Genomic DNA, 17,908 nt, shown 5'->3' on the forward strand with positions numbered 1-17,908 from the left:
AATTTCTATAGTCCAAAAAAAACCATGAATGAGCCCACCCTGCCCCACAACAACAGCATGGGTAAGATCAAAAGCCTACCTTCTACCCTACCTCTCCAATTTTACCTTCCACTGAAACGAAATCAAGATAAAGTCAGGCGGATGTAAGACACACTTCCAACCTGAACCCATAACCTTACCATCAGCTGGTTAATACAAACATCGGAACAGGATTAGGCCATTGAGCCCCTCACAACTGCTCCAGCATTTAATGAGGTCATGGATGATCTGTGGCCTAGCACTATATACCTGCCCTAGGCCCATATTGTTTAATACCTCTGCTCAACAAAACTTTAATCGATCTCAGATTTAAAATTAACACTGCTGTTTGTGGAAGTGAGTTACAAACATCCACCACTCATGTGTATAAATGCTTCCTAACGTCTCTCCTGAATGGTCTGGCCCTAGGTTTCAGACAATGTCACCCAGGTCTAGAATCCTCAGCCAGTGGAAATAGTTTATCTTTATCTCCTATGTCTTTTCCTGTTAATCTCATGAAGTTTCCCTAGGTGAGAATGTCTATGTCAAACACTTTTATGGGAATTTGAAAAATAGGAACCAAAAATATTGCCAAACTAAAATCAATTTTGTGATTTAAAAAGAGAAAGGTCAACACTTTAGCTGGTTTGCTGCATGTTCCCAACGTGTTCTCTTTTCATTATACTGGAAATACGCAAGAACAGATACTGATCTCAACGGCACCTGGAGAGAAAGCTCAACTTTTTGAGCTACAGAAATGGAAATGGAGCCAAGGTCTTGCCAGACACTGCCATGTATGAGAAGTGCAACTGGATCCTGTTAATGACCTGGTCTACTAAATGTCAGAATAATTTGTCCGGAAAGCTGATTTAAGTTCCAGGTTGGAGAAGTAGAAATAGTGCCATGGTTTGACTAAACAGTCAAAATCTCATTAAAATAGAGAATGCACAATTCGCCGCAATATTGTACCTGCGTTCTACTCATAAAACCCACAGGAAACTACAGTAGAGGTGATTTGGAGGTGCCAGTGTTGGACTGGGGTATACAAAGTTAAAAATCACACAAAACCAGGTTATAGTTGGAGTGGTTACATTGTTACATTCAGATTCCTGGATTAGCCTTTACTTCCCTTTTTGATCTTGTTGCACTTGTCAAATTGAGCAATAGTAACATTAAGAAATGGAACACATTCTATTTTCGGAATGCACAATCAGCACAAAGCGCACTCAACTCAAGTACATCATGACAAGATGCAAAGAAAAGCACACTCTCCTTCATAGAAAATATCTAATTCCAATGAGATAGAACAGAGGTGGAACAATTGGAAATGAGGACAACTTTGAGTCAGCTGAACCCATTTCTACAATAATGGATACCGAAGATGCTGGAGATCTAACCAAAAATTAAAATGCTGGAGAAACTCAGCAGGTCTGGCAACATCTGAGGACAGAGACAGCTGCCGGCTTGTATCAGAAGGTGTTGAGAGCATGACAAAGGGTTTCCCCTCCAAACTTCATTGATTCTGAAGGATGTGTCACCCAGTCCCTTGTTCAGGCCTCCCACTGCCCTTTGAGATGTGGGAAGTTTTAACTTTGCTGACTACTGTCCAAAACATTAACATAAGAATGTCCACCACGGCAAAGACCACCAAAGCTAGTCACAACGTGGCCTATGTTTCGACTGACCAGCCCAGCAACATGCAAACCCTGATTAACAGATCAAAGGTCTTGCTGGCTCATTGGACAGTCATCTCTGAGTCAAGTAACTCCCTGACTCCATCAATCAAAATTGTTGCCACTCTCTGTTTCACTGCAGGGGTGGGTTTGCAGCCCAGGATCCAACTCAACTCCTGAATTCCAACTGCAAAAGGAACATCCAAACCTCTGGTTACACTGCACCCATTGAATACTTTAACTTTCCAATGTTACACACATTGTTGCTTCTCAAACTGAGATGGTCAATCTAGTTGCAAGTCAGGATTCATTTTTAGTGTGGGCCATTGACCATTGGTTTCATCATTTTATCCGTCTTAACTAGATTCAACCCCATGTCCTTGGAGGTGGAAGACCAGGAATTTAACAATCACTCCATGCTATTAATGCCACAGTAGTGAATGATACTTATTCACTTTAAGAAGTAGTGAGGTTAATCGAGAGATTTGCAACCCAGCTGCGTTCCATTAGAGCTGGCTGTGCTATGTTTAATGCATCCTGCACTATTGCAATGATTATGTTAAATACATGAAAAGTTGAATTACTGATGGGCCACATCAAGCTTTCAATTCTCACTGGTTTCAACAAGCAAGAAACAAATTATTTCAACATGTGTTATTCACTTCATTAATGTGCACCTGTAAAAGCAGCTCTTTCTCCACCACCTCCTCAGTCTTCGAGATCAGACGCTTCTGTAATGTCTGAACCTTTAGAATCAGCTCATATCTGCTTGGATCACTCGCCTGTAACAAATACAAGTTCAAAACAAAATTATCACGCAAGCACTATTAAGGGTTATCCATCTCAATTATTGCTGTATATTTAAAGGTTATTCAAAGACGTCTTCATTATAGCCTGAATATTAGCACAAACAATATCAATTCCTCTCCCTGCCATTGCCTCTAACTGAGCTATCCATGATTTTGCTCCTATTAATTTAAAAAGAAAACTCTGTTCCTCACCCCCCCCCCCTCCACTTTAGAGACATGCAATTCTTCCTCCTTAATTTTCCATCTAGACACGAATTTGAACATTTTAAATACCGTCTTTCCGTCCATAGGAAACCTGGAGCACATCTTCTTAACTGGGACCAATTTTATTCCAGATAGGAACAAAAAAATGCAGCAGTCTTGGCTAGCTTTCCCTGTCCCACAGGAATTACAAACTGGAGACAATTAAACACCAGGTTATAGTCAAAAGGTTTACTTGGAAACACTAGCTTTTGGAGAGCTGCTCCTTCATCAGGTAACAGCTACCTGATGAAGGAGCAGCACTCCGAAAGCTAGTGCATCCAAATAAACCTGTTGGACTATAACCTGGTGTTGTGTGATTTTTAACTTTGTATACCCCTATCAAATACCGGCTCCTCCACATCATAACTGGAGACAGACTGCTCTGGGGACTCATGTAGCCTCTGGAAATGCAGTTAAGTTTGGATGTAGTGCCTTTTCTCATCAGAGCATGAGCAGGACACTGCTGGGAGAACACTTGTTGATGTCCACGCTGAAGATTTGCCCTGTGGCCTCTTCCAATAATGTCTGAACACTGGAACCTTACAGGACCAATTGCTGAATATTCACAGTCAGTTAGAAACATGCATATCCAGTTTTAAGCCTGTTGTCATCCTGCTTTAATAGGTCCACAGCACCAACAGACAGGCAGTAAGGCAAACTGGCTAGCTAAACCCAGAAGGCACCAATAAGGCATTGGACAAGTATCTTTCTGCATTCAACCTTCTCCAAATAATTTTAAAAATCAGTACACAGCAGTGAAAAGCCTAAGCCATTATTTCACATTAAGTTGTTTTCTTTCTTCAAATATTTAAATTATTTTAAGTAGTGATATTTGAAATTAGATAGCAAGGATTCAGCTCCAGTATTCAAAAGGGAAATGCTGAAATAACTGGAAGGACCCTTGCATTTATATCTCTCATATTTTATTCTTTGAGACCAATGTTGCTCTCCTGAATGCTTCAAAGCAAAAAGCCACAGACGGGACATAAAGTAATTTGGCAATAGGAAGAGAACTGTCTTATTCCATTATGCATACGCTTCCCTTTTCCATTGCTATTTGGGAAGGGATTGGCACAAGTTTCCTTCTAGGAACCAATATCATGATAGCATCACAATCTCTTCCATGTCACCAGTACTGTCTCAGAGTATAACAACTGTATCATAGTTGGTTGGGTTGCTGGTTGTTAACCTGTACAGATGATTAAGTTTAAAGAGTCTATCACTAAGGGTTATTCAGCATTTCTAAGGCCATTTCACCTCCAATTTTCGAGTAGCACTTTGAGGTCAATAGAGTTCAATTAGCTGCAAAGCAGAGAGTTGCTGTCAGTTGACCCAATAATGTGCTTTATGGGAAAAAAAAACCTCTACTGTCATATAATAGGAGAGCAATTATCAATAAACTTCAGTTCTTCAAAATTGCTAGTCTTGCCTAAAAGGCAGGATATAATTGCAAGACATTCTATATTATATAATGCTTATTTTCAGCAGCATAAATATCACAGTAAAAGTATTTTGCAAGTGAAATATACATTTTAGTGACATAAGAAATATTGACATATAAGGAACTCACCAGACTCCTGTCAGTACGAGTGAATTCTGTTGAATTTTTAACAGTTTATTTATTTAAATCATATTCTGGTACATTCTCAGATCAAACAAATCATAAAATGGAGAAATTTATCTTTTACGCTTGAGGATTATTTACACAATATAAATCTCCCGTAATATTGTGTGGACCTAGAGGCTGAATTAAATAGATCATGTTTTAGGCATAAGCATGTCCAGTCAGGAGGGAATTGCTGCTGTAAACTAGTCATTGTTCAAAATAGTAATGAATGCAAAAGTGAAAGAAATGAAATTAAAGTCACCTCAAGCTTTCGCCACCTGTGAACATTCATTGGATTTTCCAACTCCTCCTCAAGGGCCCTGCACCGTGTCCGTTCCTTCAGAAGTTCTTTCTGGACGTGGTAGATCTCACGCCTGCACGACAAGCATAAAGCACATCACACTTCTTGCCTGCTGTTAGACTTTACCTTCAATGTTAGGGAGTCTGGTAGAGTGATCTGTGGATGGGGATGTTGTCCACCTTTTCAGTGACAGCTCAGCATCAGCAGAGCCATCAGTCTTTAAAAATAGATGCACGGCCATGCCTTTTGTTTCAGGTGGCTGGAGCACTGTGATATAATGCAGTCAAGTTATACGGCTTTATATGGTTTGCGATTCAGACCTCCCTGCTATGAAGCTGCCTCAGCTCAATTGTGGGCTTGTGATACAGCCTGTATGTGTTGGGAAAATTGCAATCTATTTCACAATAAGGATTAATCACCCCATTAATTGCCCTGATTAATTACATGCCAGATGGGTAGCTGTGGTTACTGAGATTCCACATTTGGGAAAAGCAAACAGAGGAGGGAAAGTGTTTCGGAGCCAGCCTCTCAGAAGTCAAGCCTAATTTCTTCCCCCCTCAACCAATGACTAAAGCTACCTCTGTGAACTGGGAAAGTTCAACCATTCAGATTTTGATTGATATCCTGAGCTACTATCAATTCTTGGAGCTCCACATAACATGAAAATCCAGAGACAGGCGTGACAGTCAGACAAGATAGGAAAAACATTTAAGACTGAGACGAGAAGAAATGTCTTCACCCAGACAGCCTGTGGAATTCACTATCACAGAAAGCAGTCGAGACCAAAACATTGTATGATTTCAAGAATGAATTGGATATAACACTTGGGGCAAAATGGATCTAAGGATATGGGAAAAAAGCAGGAACAGGGGACTGAGTTGGATGATCATCCATGATCATATTGAATGGCAGAGCAGGCTCAAAGGGCTGAATGGTCTACTCCTGTTCTTATTTATGTTTCGCCAGGGACAGTCCAGAAACTATTTAACGTGGAATTTAACACTTTTTTGCACTGCCATTATATTGCATGGATATGACACTGATTGTTGAACCCACAACATAATAATATATGTGCAATAGCTGATCTGTGAAAAGTTACTTACACAATGAGTACACTTAGAATATTTACACATTGGGAGAAAGCCAGATGGAAATTAGCTCGATATAAAATACAATAACCATGTTGAGCTGCTTTCTGGACATCCAGACAAAGAAACCAAAAGCACCTCAATTTCATACTTCAACAAATACTTTCATAAAATACTTACTCAAATCACACATAATTTCTTTTCTTCACATAATATTTGCAAAAATGGTTAATTATCCCATGCAATCTAATCAAAGTCAATAAATATTCATCATAATTACTGTATAAGGACAGTAAATATTTCAACATAATCTGTTGCCAATCATTTCCTTGATTCCTTTTTAACAGAGAGGTGAGGATGAGGTGGATTGGAGAAGTTAGGTGAAATAACTGCACAGAGGCTGGTATCCCATAACCAAGTCACCTTTTATTTACACGTGTACAGTATATGGACTCCAGTACATGAGTTCAGCCAGTCCTTAGACTGAGGAGACTCTCTGGAGCTCATGTTTGTCAGCTAGGGCTCCCTAATGACCCAGGTTAACACTCCCAATCAGGGATCTCATAGTCAATGAAATCCACCTAGCCCTGACTCCAATCACTACACTAGGAGTTGTCCTCAAGGTTAGGAATGAGATTAACAATGTTCAAAATCATGGGGAGTCTTTACAGAGTCGATACAAATTGTTCTTAGTGGTGGAACAGAGCACTCAGATTTAAAGTGATTAGCAAAAGAACAAAAGGAGACATAAGGAAGCTTTTTTTTATTCTGGTGCAAGCGGTTAGGATTTGGACATCTGGTGAAGACAGGTCCAATCAAACCTTCAAAAGGGGATTGGAAAAGGAAGAGAAAATAAATTGCAAATCAATGGGGAAAGGGCAGGACATGTGATTAATTGAACTATTCCTTGAAAGGGTCATCAATGACACAGTTAAATGTCTTCCTCTCTGCTATAAACATCTAAAATTCTCTGCCTTTTCCTGCTTTAAAGAACATTCTTTCTGGGAGCTGGACAATGTTGACAAAGCAGAGTTTATCTGGCCTTTGTATCTAAAATTGTTGAGAGCAGTACAACGTAATTTTTGATATCTTCAAAGTTAAATCATCTCATCTGCTCTTCCCAAGATTTTGTTGAGACAACTAAGAATGGACAGAAAACCTGAATCTTCTCACTCTGAGGAACTGCCTGACATAACTACTATCCACTAAAACTCCATGTAATTTGTCCAAAGTCACACTTTTGACTTCAAAGATATCAGATGACTTTCTGGCTTAATGACATTGACCAATGAAGTTGTTCTGAGCACCAAGATGAGCTGTTTGATTCTATTTTGAAGAACAGTCACACTGGATTTACAATGCTAACTCTGCGTCCCTCTGTAGATGTTGACAGATCTGGTGAGTTTCTTCAGCAATATGAGTTCTTGTTGCAGATTTGCATCTGTGGAATATTGCTTTTGATGCTTATTTAAAAGAAAAACAAGCAGTTTCTTATAATGTGTCTCTGAGGAAAACAAGCACAGTTACTCACACAAGAATACAGGAATTAGGAACAATAAGAGGCCATCTGATCTCTGATTCAATAAGATCATGGTTGATTTGATTGTGACCTCAATCCAACTTTCCTATTCATTCACCATAATCCTTGACTACCTTGTCAATCAAAGTCTATCTGACTCAATTTTGAATATATTTTCAATAACCCTATTTTACTGCTCCCTGGGGAAGAGAGGTCAACAGGCTAATGACACTACGGGAAAAAAAAATCTTCTCATTTCCAGCTTAAATGGAATATCACTTATTTCTAAACTATATCCCCAATTTCTATAATTGTTAATGTTTTAGATATTAAAGGTATCAAGGGCTATGAAGAGACAGTGAGAATATGGTGTTGAGGTATAGAATCAGCCATGATCATATTGAATGGTCAAGCAGGCTTGAACAGCCATTGTCTGTTTCTGGTTTCTACATTCCTAAACACCTCCACAAGGGTAAATATCCTTCTAGTATTCAGCCTGTTAAGTCATCTCAGGATCTGATGCTTCAATAATATCACCTCTCATTCTTCTAAACTCCAATGGTTAAAAGTCTAATCTGTTCAAACTTTACTCTTAAGGTAAAACCTTCATCCCAGGAATCAGTTGAGTAAACCAATTCCAAGTTGTGTCGAATGTAGCTATAACTTTAAGTTAAGAGATCAAAACAGTACATAGTTTTCCGGATGTGTTACCACCTTTGGGGTGTGCCTTGTGAATCTTGGGGGTCCTCCCTTAAGATGGTATCTATCTTTATGCCTCACCATTGGTCTCCAAAATGTAATCATCACAATCCTCCTCCTTCTCCCCCTGCCCTCACCACACCAAAAGGGTCCCCAATTCCTTACTGTCCAAACAGCCTCTGGCATCTGTGTCACTTCTGATTGATTGATTTATTGTCAAGTATACCAAGGTGCAGTGAAAACTTTGTTTACCAGCAGTATAGGCAGATCATAGTAAGCAAGGACTTACAGCTCAAAAAGACTTGGATAGAGGCATATAGGTTACATTACACAGGGCGTAAGCTAGGCGAGATCAGTGTTAGCAAGAACAGTATTTAGAGAGTCCATTCATCAGTCTAATAACAGTCTAAGAAGCTGTTCCTGAACCTGATGGCGCATGTGTTCAGGCTTCTGTATCTTCTGCCTAATGGAAGAGGTTGATCATTATTGGAGTGCGATGGGTCTTTGATGATGTTGGCAGCCCTTCCTCTACAGCGAGTCATGTAAATGGAATCCTTTGATGGGCAGTTGGCTCCCGTTATGGTCTGGGCTGTGCACAAAACCATCTGTAGTTTCTTACAGTCCTGGGCAGAGCAGTTGCCATGCACCAGATGAGTTTCCATCTTAAAGAAATTGATCAATTAAGTTGTTCTGAATGCCATGATGAGTGTTTGATCTTGTTTTGAAGAACTGTCACATTGGACTTACAACGCTAACTCAGTCTCTCTCTCTCTCTCTCTCTGTAGGTGCTGCCAGACCTGTTGTGTTTCTTCAGCAATATTTCTCAATGAGGCATCTGTAGAAACTGGTGAGTATCCTTATGGACATGTCAAATTTCCTGAGCCACCTGAGGAATAAGAGGCATGTTGTGCTTTCTGACCACCGCACCAACGTGTGAGGTCCAGCACAGGTTATCAGTTATGGTCACTCAGAGGAACTTGACGCTCTCCACCCTCTCCAACCTCAGTTCCATAGATGTGGGTGGGAGCGTGCTCTCCTCCTTTCTTTCTGAAGTCAATGATTAGTTCTTTAGTTTGGTTGATGTTGAGAGAGAGGTTGTTGCCATCGTACAACATCACCAAGACCTCTACCTCCCTTCTGTATTTTGACTCAAAGATCGAAGACAGAGGGTGGTGATGGAAGGTTGTTTTTCAGACTGGAGGCATGTGACCAGTGGAGTGCCACAAGGATTGGTGCTGTGTCCACTACTTTTCATCTTTTATATAAATGATTTGGATGTGAGCATAAACGGTATAGTTAATAAGTGGAGGTGTAGTGGACAGTGAATAAGGTTACCTCAGATTACAATGGGATCTTGATAAGATGGGCCAAATGGGCTAAGAAGTGGCAGATGGAGTTTAATTTAGATAAATGTGAGGTGCAAATCTTGGGAAGCAAATCTTAGCAGGACTTATACACTTAATGGGAAGGTTCTGGAGAGTGTTGCTGAACAAAGAGACCTTGGAGTGCAGGTTCATAGCTTTGTGAAAGTGGAGTCGCAGGTAGATAGGATAGTGAAGAAGACATTTGGTATGCTTTCCTTTATTGGTCAGAGTATTGAGTACAGGAGATGGGAGATCATGTTGCGACTGTACAGGACATTGGTTAGGCCACTTTTGGAATATTGTGTGCAATTCTGGTCTCCTTCCTATCAGAAAGATGTTGTGAAACTTGAAAGGATTCAGAAAGATTTACAAGGATCTTGACAGGGTTGGAAGACTTGAGCTATTGGGAGAGGTTGAATAGGCTAGGGTTGTTTTCCCTGGAGCATCGGAGGCTGAGGGGTGACCTAATGGAGATTTATAAAATCAATAGGGGCATGGATAGGATAAATAGACAAAGTCTCTTCCCTGGGGTGGGGGAGTCCAGAACTAGAGGGCATAGGTTTACGGTGAGAGGGGACAGATATAAGAGACTTAAGGGCAACTTTTTCATGCAGAGGGTACTGCATGTATGGAATGAGCTGCCAGAGGAAGTGGTGGAGGCTAGTACACTTGCAACATTTAAAAGGCATCTGGATAGGTGTATGAATAGGAAGAATTTGGAGAGATATGGGCCAGATGCTGGCAGGTGGCACAAGACTGGGTTGGGATATTTGGTTAGCATGGAAAGGTTGGACCGAAGGGTTTGTTTCTATGCTGTACATCTCTATGACTATGACTCTACAACTCATCAATGTTATACTGTACATCCATCTCACTAAGGCAAAGAATCTACTGTAATCCCAGCAGTGCCCACTTTTTGCTTTTGTCACTGCTGAGACTACTCAGCTGCCTACCCATCAGATTGGCCAGCAGGTCTCAAGAGGGGGGTAAACCTGTCCCTGAGCAGTGCAAGTTCTATACTCATGTCCTTAAAGCCATCCCAAGTATATTAACATTGTTGAGGAGCCTTTGTTAAAAATATCAGATAGTTAGCACTACTCCCAACTATAAAATCTAACTCTTTATCTGCGAAAGACAACTTACTTTCGTACCTTCCTTTGTGTCATCATAAACTTTAGCAACTGTACATTTAGTCTCTTCATTCAAGTAGATCATAAATAGTTGAGGCCCTCGTACTGATCCCTGTTGCACTCCAACACAGTCTGCTTGTCAATATGAAAATGAATATTTATCCTTACCCTTTGCTTCCTGTTCACCAACCAATCCCCTGAACATGCTAAAATGCTACTCCCACACCATAAGCCCTTACTATGTATTGTAACCTTTGTTGTGAAACTCAATTAAAAGTCACTTGGAGATCCAAGTACACTGACCCAGTTCTGAGGAAGGATCACTCGACCCAAAATGTTAGCTCTGATTTCGCTCCACAGACACTGTCAGACCTGCTGAGCTTTTCCAGCAAATTCTATTTTGGTTTCTGATTTACAGCATTCACAGTTCTTTTGAGTTTTATATTTCACAGAATCATGTTGACTCTGTCTGACTGTACTACAATGTCTAGCTCTAATAATGGATTCCAAGATTCTCCCTTTGGCAGACGTGAGGCTAACTAGACTGTAGTTGCCTGCTTCTGTTTCTTCCCTATCTTGAACAGAAGTGACAACTTTGCTCATCTTGGACTCATACTACTTTACACTCTGCTATTCTCTCACCAAATCTTAGATTGGCTTCCCATCTCTTCTGAGTCAAACAGACATGAGTCAAAACCTTAACGCACATACGCAAGAATGACACCTCATACAGTGCTGAGGCCAAAGTGGCGATGTCATAGAGAATGAAGATTTGCAAATATTTAGTGCTTTTCAAAATCTCAAAACATCCCAAAGTGAATGATTTTTTTAATGAACTACTTGTATTCTTTAATTTGAGAAGCTGAGCATCCAACTTGTGCATAGTAAACTCTCATGATCAGTAATGTGATAATGACAAGATAATCTGTTTTGGTGATGTAGACTAAGAGATAACTATTGTCTAGGACACAATGAGTAAGTCCCTTGAATATCTCTGAAATAGTGTCATGGAATGTCTTCAATTCTCCTGTCATGCAGGCCAGGCCTGTATTTGACATGTGATTAAAAAGACAGCTCCTCTGACTGTGTAGCATTCCTGCAGTACTGCACTGGAACATCAGCATTCATTTTAACCTCTCTGGTGGAGGACTGAAGCCACAATCTTCTGACTTAGAGCCGAGTTGGCCAGTTGCTAAGCCACAGCCAAACAGCAAGTGAGAGAGTAGCACAGTCACTGTTCATTTATTTAGACTCTCTAAAAGGGGTTTAGTTAGTTAACTTGACCAGATGGCTGGGATGCAATGCAGAGTAAAGCCAATAGTGCAGGTTCAAGTCCATACCAGCTGAGGTCACCATGAAGGTCTCACCATCTCAACCTAGCCCCTCACCTGGATATCGTAACCAACTCACCACCACATGTCTCTTTCTCTCTGGGCATATGCCAACTTTACCTTGCCTTTGTTAGAAAATGATGGTTTTCTTCCAACAAAATCTTAAATGGTTCAAGATGTTGCTCAAATCATAGGGTGAAGGAAGTGGCTGCTGTCTTTGACAATAGAATAAGTATAAACACTTCAGTGCCTACAAAGGATTTTGTATATTGCAAGGAAACAGAAAGTGCAAAACAAGTGCTACCTCATTCTTTTCTGAAAAGTCTTTTGTTTTAATACTTTATCATTCCCTGATGTTCTTGACCATGAATTAAGTTAATTTCTCCACTGCAATCTCTACTTCTTCTTCTGTATTGTGCCTTGGGATATTTTGTTTGGCAAGTAATGTCACAAAAACTTAAGCAAGCTTGTTAAATTTTATATTACAGTTTTGTCTAGCTACCATATGACAAAAGATTATATGTATTCTCAAAAGGATAGCGGCTTCCACTACTGCCACACAATGTTTTAGTGCCATCTTCTCTAATATTTCAACTTAATTCTAATTTTGCAAAACAGGTTTCACTATGTTTTACTACTTATCATATGCAGTATTTTTCAAACAAATCCTCAAATTTATTATTAATACTTTTGGAATTTCTAGGTTGGTTTTTTTGGAACGTGCAGATAACATATGGTGATCCAGGCACATCACTCTCGGCTCCTGCTGTAGAAGCAACATGCTAAAAGAGGATTTGCAATAATCATCCAGGATTTCTATCAAATACTGAATGCATAATTTTAATTCAACGAGCACTTGTTCTCACATTTGTTGTGCCAACTGTGTTTGGTGCCCATTTATTTGATTAGATAAAGATTTACAATCTCTGCTCAAAGACATTGAAGTATTGGGACTCTCATTCATTAATGTAGTATTTCTTTCTTGAAATGTCCTCGGTGAAATGCTAAGTATTTGTTAGTCTTAGCTTCTCTACAAATTAAGTTTGACACAAGTATTTAAACGAAAATATAAAGGTCTTGGAAGTGAGTTTTTGATAAGTTAACAAAGAAGGTGGTTGTAGATATTTTGTGTGTGGGCTTTCGAAAGGCATTTATTTGATAAAGTAATATATTATTGGCAAATTCGAAGCTTGTGGGATAAAAAGGAACAATAGTACCATCCATCCAAAATTGACTGAGGGGCAGAAACAGATTTATGGTTCAATACTAGGAACATTGACGTTTTGGCAGGTATAGAATTATAGAATCCCCTATAGTGCAGAAAGAGGTCATTTGGCCCATTGAGTCTGCACCGACTGTGAAGAGCATCCCACCCATACCCTACCCTATCCCCACAACCCTGTATTTACCATGTGGTAATCCTCCTAGCCTGCATATCCCTGGACACCATGGGCAATTTACCATGACCAATTCAGCTTACCTACACATCTCTAGACATGAATAACATTGATTACAGGATATAATTTTGAAATCTGCAGATAGCACGAAACTTGAAAGTTTAGAAAACTGTGAGGAAACATTTGATAGATTAAAGTGAATATGGACAAGTCAGTGGAATAGGCAGACAAGTAGCAGATAAAAATCTACACAGTAAAGTGTGAAGTAACACATTTTGGAGTGAAGAATAAGGTGAGACGACACATTTTAGTTATAGAGGTGTTGCAAGAACAGAGAGACCTAGGACCACTTGCGTAGAAACTTTTGAAAGTGCCAGGACAGGTTATTAAAGCAATTAATAAAATATATTGAATCCTGGGCTTTATAATTTGAATAGAAAAGCTAGGAAGTTATGATCAATCATAGACCATGAGTTTAAAACCAGCTAAAATACTGCACAATCCAGGCATCGTATTTCAGGGAGAACATGAAAGCTTTGGAGAGCTTAACCACTTGTTAAACTATCTCTGGAATCTTGCGTTCAATTTCTGCTTTAGAAAGGGTGTACTGGTCTTGGAGGGACTGAAATGCAGCATTAGCAGTACACCTTGTAGACCATCTGGAATAGTTAAATTCTGAGAAGTGATTGTACGAACCAAGACTGTGTTTCCAGGATTTTAGAAGGTTAGGAGGTAAGACGTTAATCAAAATTTGATCAAAATTTAAAAGGTACTAAGATGGAAACTAATATTATAGGGAGAAATTATGTTAATGCATTGAGAAGTCTATGGCAAGGAAACATGCCTAAGGTTAGCCAGATGTTTGATGAACTATATTAGGAATTTTTTACATGCAAAAAGTTTGCAATTCTCTTTTGCAAATAATGATTGATGCTACAATTGTTAACTTTAAAATCTATGATTGAAATATATAAGTCAACCAAAGGTATCAATGAATATGGAGCGAAGTAGAAATCGGTCTGAGATCAGACATCGCCTCGTTGCATAGCAGTATTGTTCTTGGGGTTAAGTGGCCTCTGCTTCTATCCACCTTCATCACTGCTTTTTGCTGAGACCTCATGGCTTACATTGTCACTGAGTAAAGATCCTGGAAATCCCTCACTGAAGGCACTGAAGGAATACCTACATCATATGGGCAACAACAGTTAAGGGTGTCTTGCCATCACTTTTGCAAGAGCAGGTTTACGGGCAATAAATGCCTGCCTTGCCAGTGAAGAGTCTAGATTAGAGTGGTGCTGGAAAAGCACAGCAGGTCAGGCAGCATCCGAGGAGAGGAAAATCGACGTTTTGGGCAAAAGACCTTCATCAGGAATTAAGGCAGGGAGTCTCCAGGGTGGAGAGATAAATGGGGGGGGGGGGGGCTGGGGAGGAGATAGCAAAGAGGACGTTTTCCTTGCCAGTGAAGCCAATATTGCATGAATAAATTTAAAAAGTAGATCTAAATACCAAGCACCAGCCCACAATTTCCTCTGTCCCTCCATCATAAGGTCAGAAGTGAAGATGTTTGCTGATCATTGCACAATATTCAGCACCATGAGTTACTCCTCACACATTTAAGCAGTCCATGCCCATGTGCAGCAAGGTGTAACAATATTCAGGCTTGGGCTGCAAGTAGCAAATGTCCCTTAACATTCAATGGTATTGTCACAGAATTATAGAATCACAAAATCGTTACAGTGTGGAAGCAGGCCATGCAGCTGATCAAGTCCACATTGACCCTCCGAAGAGCCTCACAGCCAGACCCAACCCACCACCCTATCCCTATAACCCTGAACTTACCATGGCTAGTCCACCTAGCCTGCATATCCCTTGGATACTTTGGGCAATTTAGCATGACCAATTCACCTAACCTGCATATCTTTGGACTGTGGGAGAAAACCGGAGCACTCAGAGGAAACCCATACAGACACAGGGAGAATGTACAAACTCCACACAGTCACCTGATTTTTGAATTGAACTTGGGTCCCTGGTGCTGTGAGGTCACATTGCTAACCACTGAACCTTCGTGTCGCCATTATTCAGTCCCCCACTGTCTACATTCTAGGGGTTTGGAGCAGTGGTTACCCTGGAATGGAAACTGAACTGTGGCTAGGAATCCTGTAGTGAAAAACTCTGACTTCCGGACTCCCCAAAGCCTGTCGGCCATCCACAAGCCACAAGTTAGGAATGTGATGGAATACTCCCCACTGGTTTGGTTGGATGCAGCTTTAATAACACTCAAGAAGTTTGATACCATCCAGGACAAAGCAGATCATTTGGTTGGCACATGTGCACAAACATTTAGCCCTCCACCTATGACTCTCAGTAGCAGCAATGTGTACCATCTACAAGGGGCATTGCAGAAATTTATCCAAGTCTTCTTAGACAGTACCTTCCAAAACCCACAACCATAACCATTTAGTACATCAAAAGCAGTAAATACCACCACCTGTAAGGCCCATCCAAGTCACCCACCATCCAAATTTGGAAATAAATTGCCATTCCTTGATTGCTACTGGGTCAAAATCATGGAACTACCTCCTGAACAGCATAGTGGGTGTACTTAAGCCAAATGGTCTGCAGCGGTTCAAGAAAGCAACTCATCACCAGCTTCTCAAAGATCAACTAAGCATGGACAATAAATGATAAATACTGGGCCAGCCAGGAACACCCACATCCCGTGAGTGAATTAGAGCAACGTACTGATACATAATCCTCAATTACCACTACTACTGGCGGAGAGAATGTGGGAACTGTGATTGTGTGAAGTTGTCAAGACAAAATGCCTCGTGGAAAGGTGAGGTGCTAGTCCATCAGCTTGCATGGAGTACCAAGGACAGAGAGGTCAGAGTGGGAACAAGCAAGCCTTGAAAATCAGAATCTAGAAACAAAAAAAGGTGAAACTTGACATACCCTAGAACACCACCATCTGATCTGTCAGTCAAAACATCGAGAGAGAGAGAGTGAGAGAGTGAGAGAGAGATAGGGACAGGGTGAAAGGGCTAATTATCATAACTTCTTTTCCCTGTGAAAATTAATTCTTCAACTGTTTGAAAAGCTTATGAAATTATTCAGAACAGCTGCCATCACACATGGAAATATTTGAGCTGATTAACTTAGAATGTGCGCATACATAAGGCTTGTGGGGTCTAGTAAATTTGAAAAAGTGTCCTGCCATCAGTTACCACTTTCTCCTCTTATCTGTGACATGTTCAAGGATGAGTTTACTTCCCCACCAGTAAGTAATAGTTGATTTATTGAGTATGGAAGAAGTGTGTACTTGTGCTAAAACGTTATTGAAAACAGTTAAAACAATTTTTCTGCTGACAAACAGGACTTCACAGAACAGACTGCAGTTGCAAACTGAGTTCAGAAATTAGGAGACGGAAAGTACAGGAGGGAAAAATAATGCCTTGCTTATGATGTTCAATATTTATGTTGACAGTACATCAGTTGAGATTCCTATGAGCTATTTAGATATTCCATTTTATCACTGACTGTTCAGGTCCCCAAAAGAATACTAAACAGCTTGGAAAAATTCTGTCCAATTCATTCTAATTTTACTTGTCATGCTTTTATACATTCCATTTGATTCAAATTATTGAGTTCAGTGACCATATTCCTGTGCATGTTCTATAAAAGTAGAACTCTGCCGTAGAAGGAGAGCTTTAGGCATATTGTTACAGTGCCAATTTTATGTCATTGTATCCCACTTCCCAGCCATGGAGAAACCTCCCTATGGATAGGCATTTAATCACTTGGACTCTCCAAATAACAATGGGTATAGCAGTGAATTCAGGTTTAGAAAATGAACAAGGAGACCTAGTGTAACCTAAAAAAATTTCCATAATTGTTTTGAAATGTTTTCAAAATGCCAGCAGTCCACCTGTTTATTAACCAACTGAGAGTACAGCTCTTCATAATTCACACGGGAGCCACATTATATGGGCATAGAAAAATATGGGACACATTAAACCCTCTGCTCTATCCAGCGTATCCCACATATTAGTGATACCTTGAGCACTGAAATATATATACACTCTTGTAGCCCCAAACCATGCGACTTTCAGAACAAAACATACCAGGTTCAAATTCCTTCAATAGCAGTGGAGTTTAAATGTCGCCAGATTTTTAAGGCATTGTTAAGTGTTTCAATACCATTAAGCTGCACAGAAGAGATTGGCTAAGTGGAAACCAATGATGAGACACTCTGACGATAGAAGGAGTGTTTCTTTTTAAAATTCATAATACCGTTTGAAAGGAAAGAGTTCCAGTGGGTTTCTGAAAATCCCTGCTGCAGAAATTGTATCAATATTATGCAACACCTCTGCCAATAATAAAGTATGTAGATTAATGAAACTGTATGATATTAAATAATACAACAGGATTATTCAGGTTCATTCCATGAGCAGTGCTAATCTCAATGAAAAGAATAGTAATGCTTGGGTTCTAAATGGCCTCAGCATCCCTGGCTTAAAGAGAGAAAAGCAAAAAAGCACATTTAGCATTCCCAGGATCAGCATGTTGAGACAGGACTGGCTCTCCAGCTGACAGGAATCTCACGTCTGTTCTGTGGGAGGATGTCCGCTGAATTCAGTGACATGCAGCAGCAGTGGGCCTTCCCTGAGACAAAGAGGCTCCCTGGAGCCAGAAGGCAAAAGTGAGGACTACAGATGCTGGAGATCAGAGTC

General features: G+C 40.2%; 1 protein-coding gene across 1 annotated transcript in view; it reads right to left on the bottom strand.

Moving 5' to 3' along the window:
• The window catches only part of cfap58 (cilia and flagella associated protein 58), a 200,965-nt gene that overhangs the window by 85,334 nt on the left and 97,723 nt on the right, over window positions 1-17,908 (bottom strand). Inside the window, exons 14-15 of the mRNA XM_087999253.1 lie at window positions 4,612-4,723; window positions 2,369-2,473 (exon numbers count right to left, since the gene is read on the bottom strand). Of these exons, the coding sequence (XP_087855379.1) occupies window positions 2,369-2,473; window positions 4,612-4,723 (217 nt within the window). The remainder of the gene's footprint in view (window positions 1-2,368; window positions 2,474-4,611; window positions 4,724-17,908) is intronic.

Source organism: Chiloscyllium plagiosum, unplaced genomic scaffold (genome assembly GCF_037043375.1).
Source record: "Chiloscyllium plagiosum isolate Xiang-an unplaced genomic scaffold, Cpla_swu_hap1 HiC_scaffold_22, whole genome shotgun sequence".
NCBI lineage: Eukaryota > Metazoa > Chordata > Chondrichthyes > Orectolobiformes > Hemiscylliidae > Chiloscyllium > Chiloscyllium plagiosum.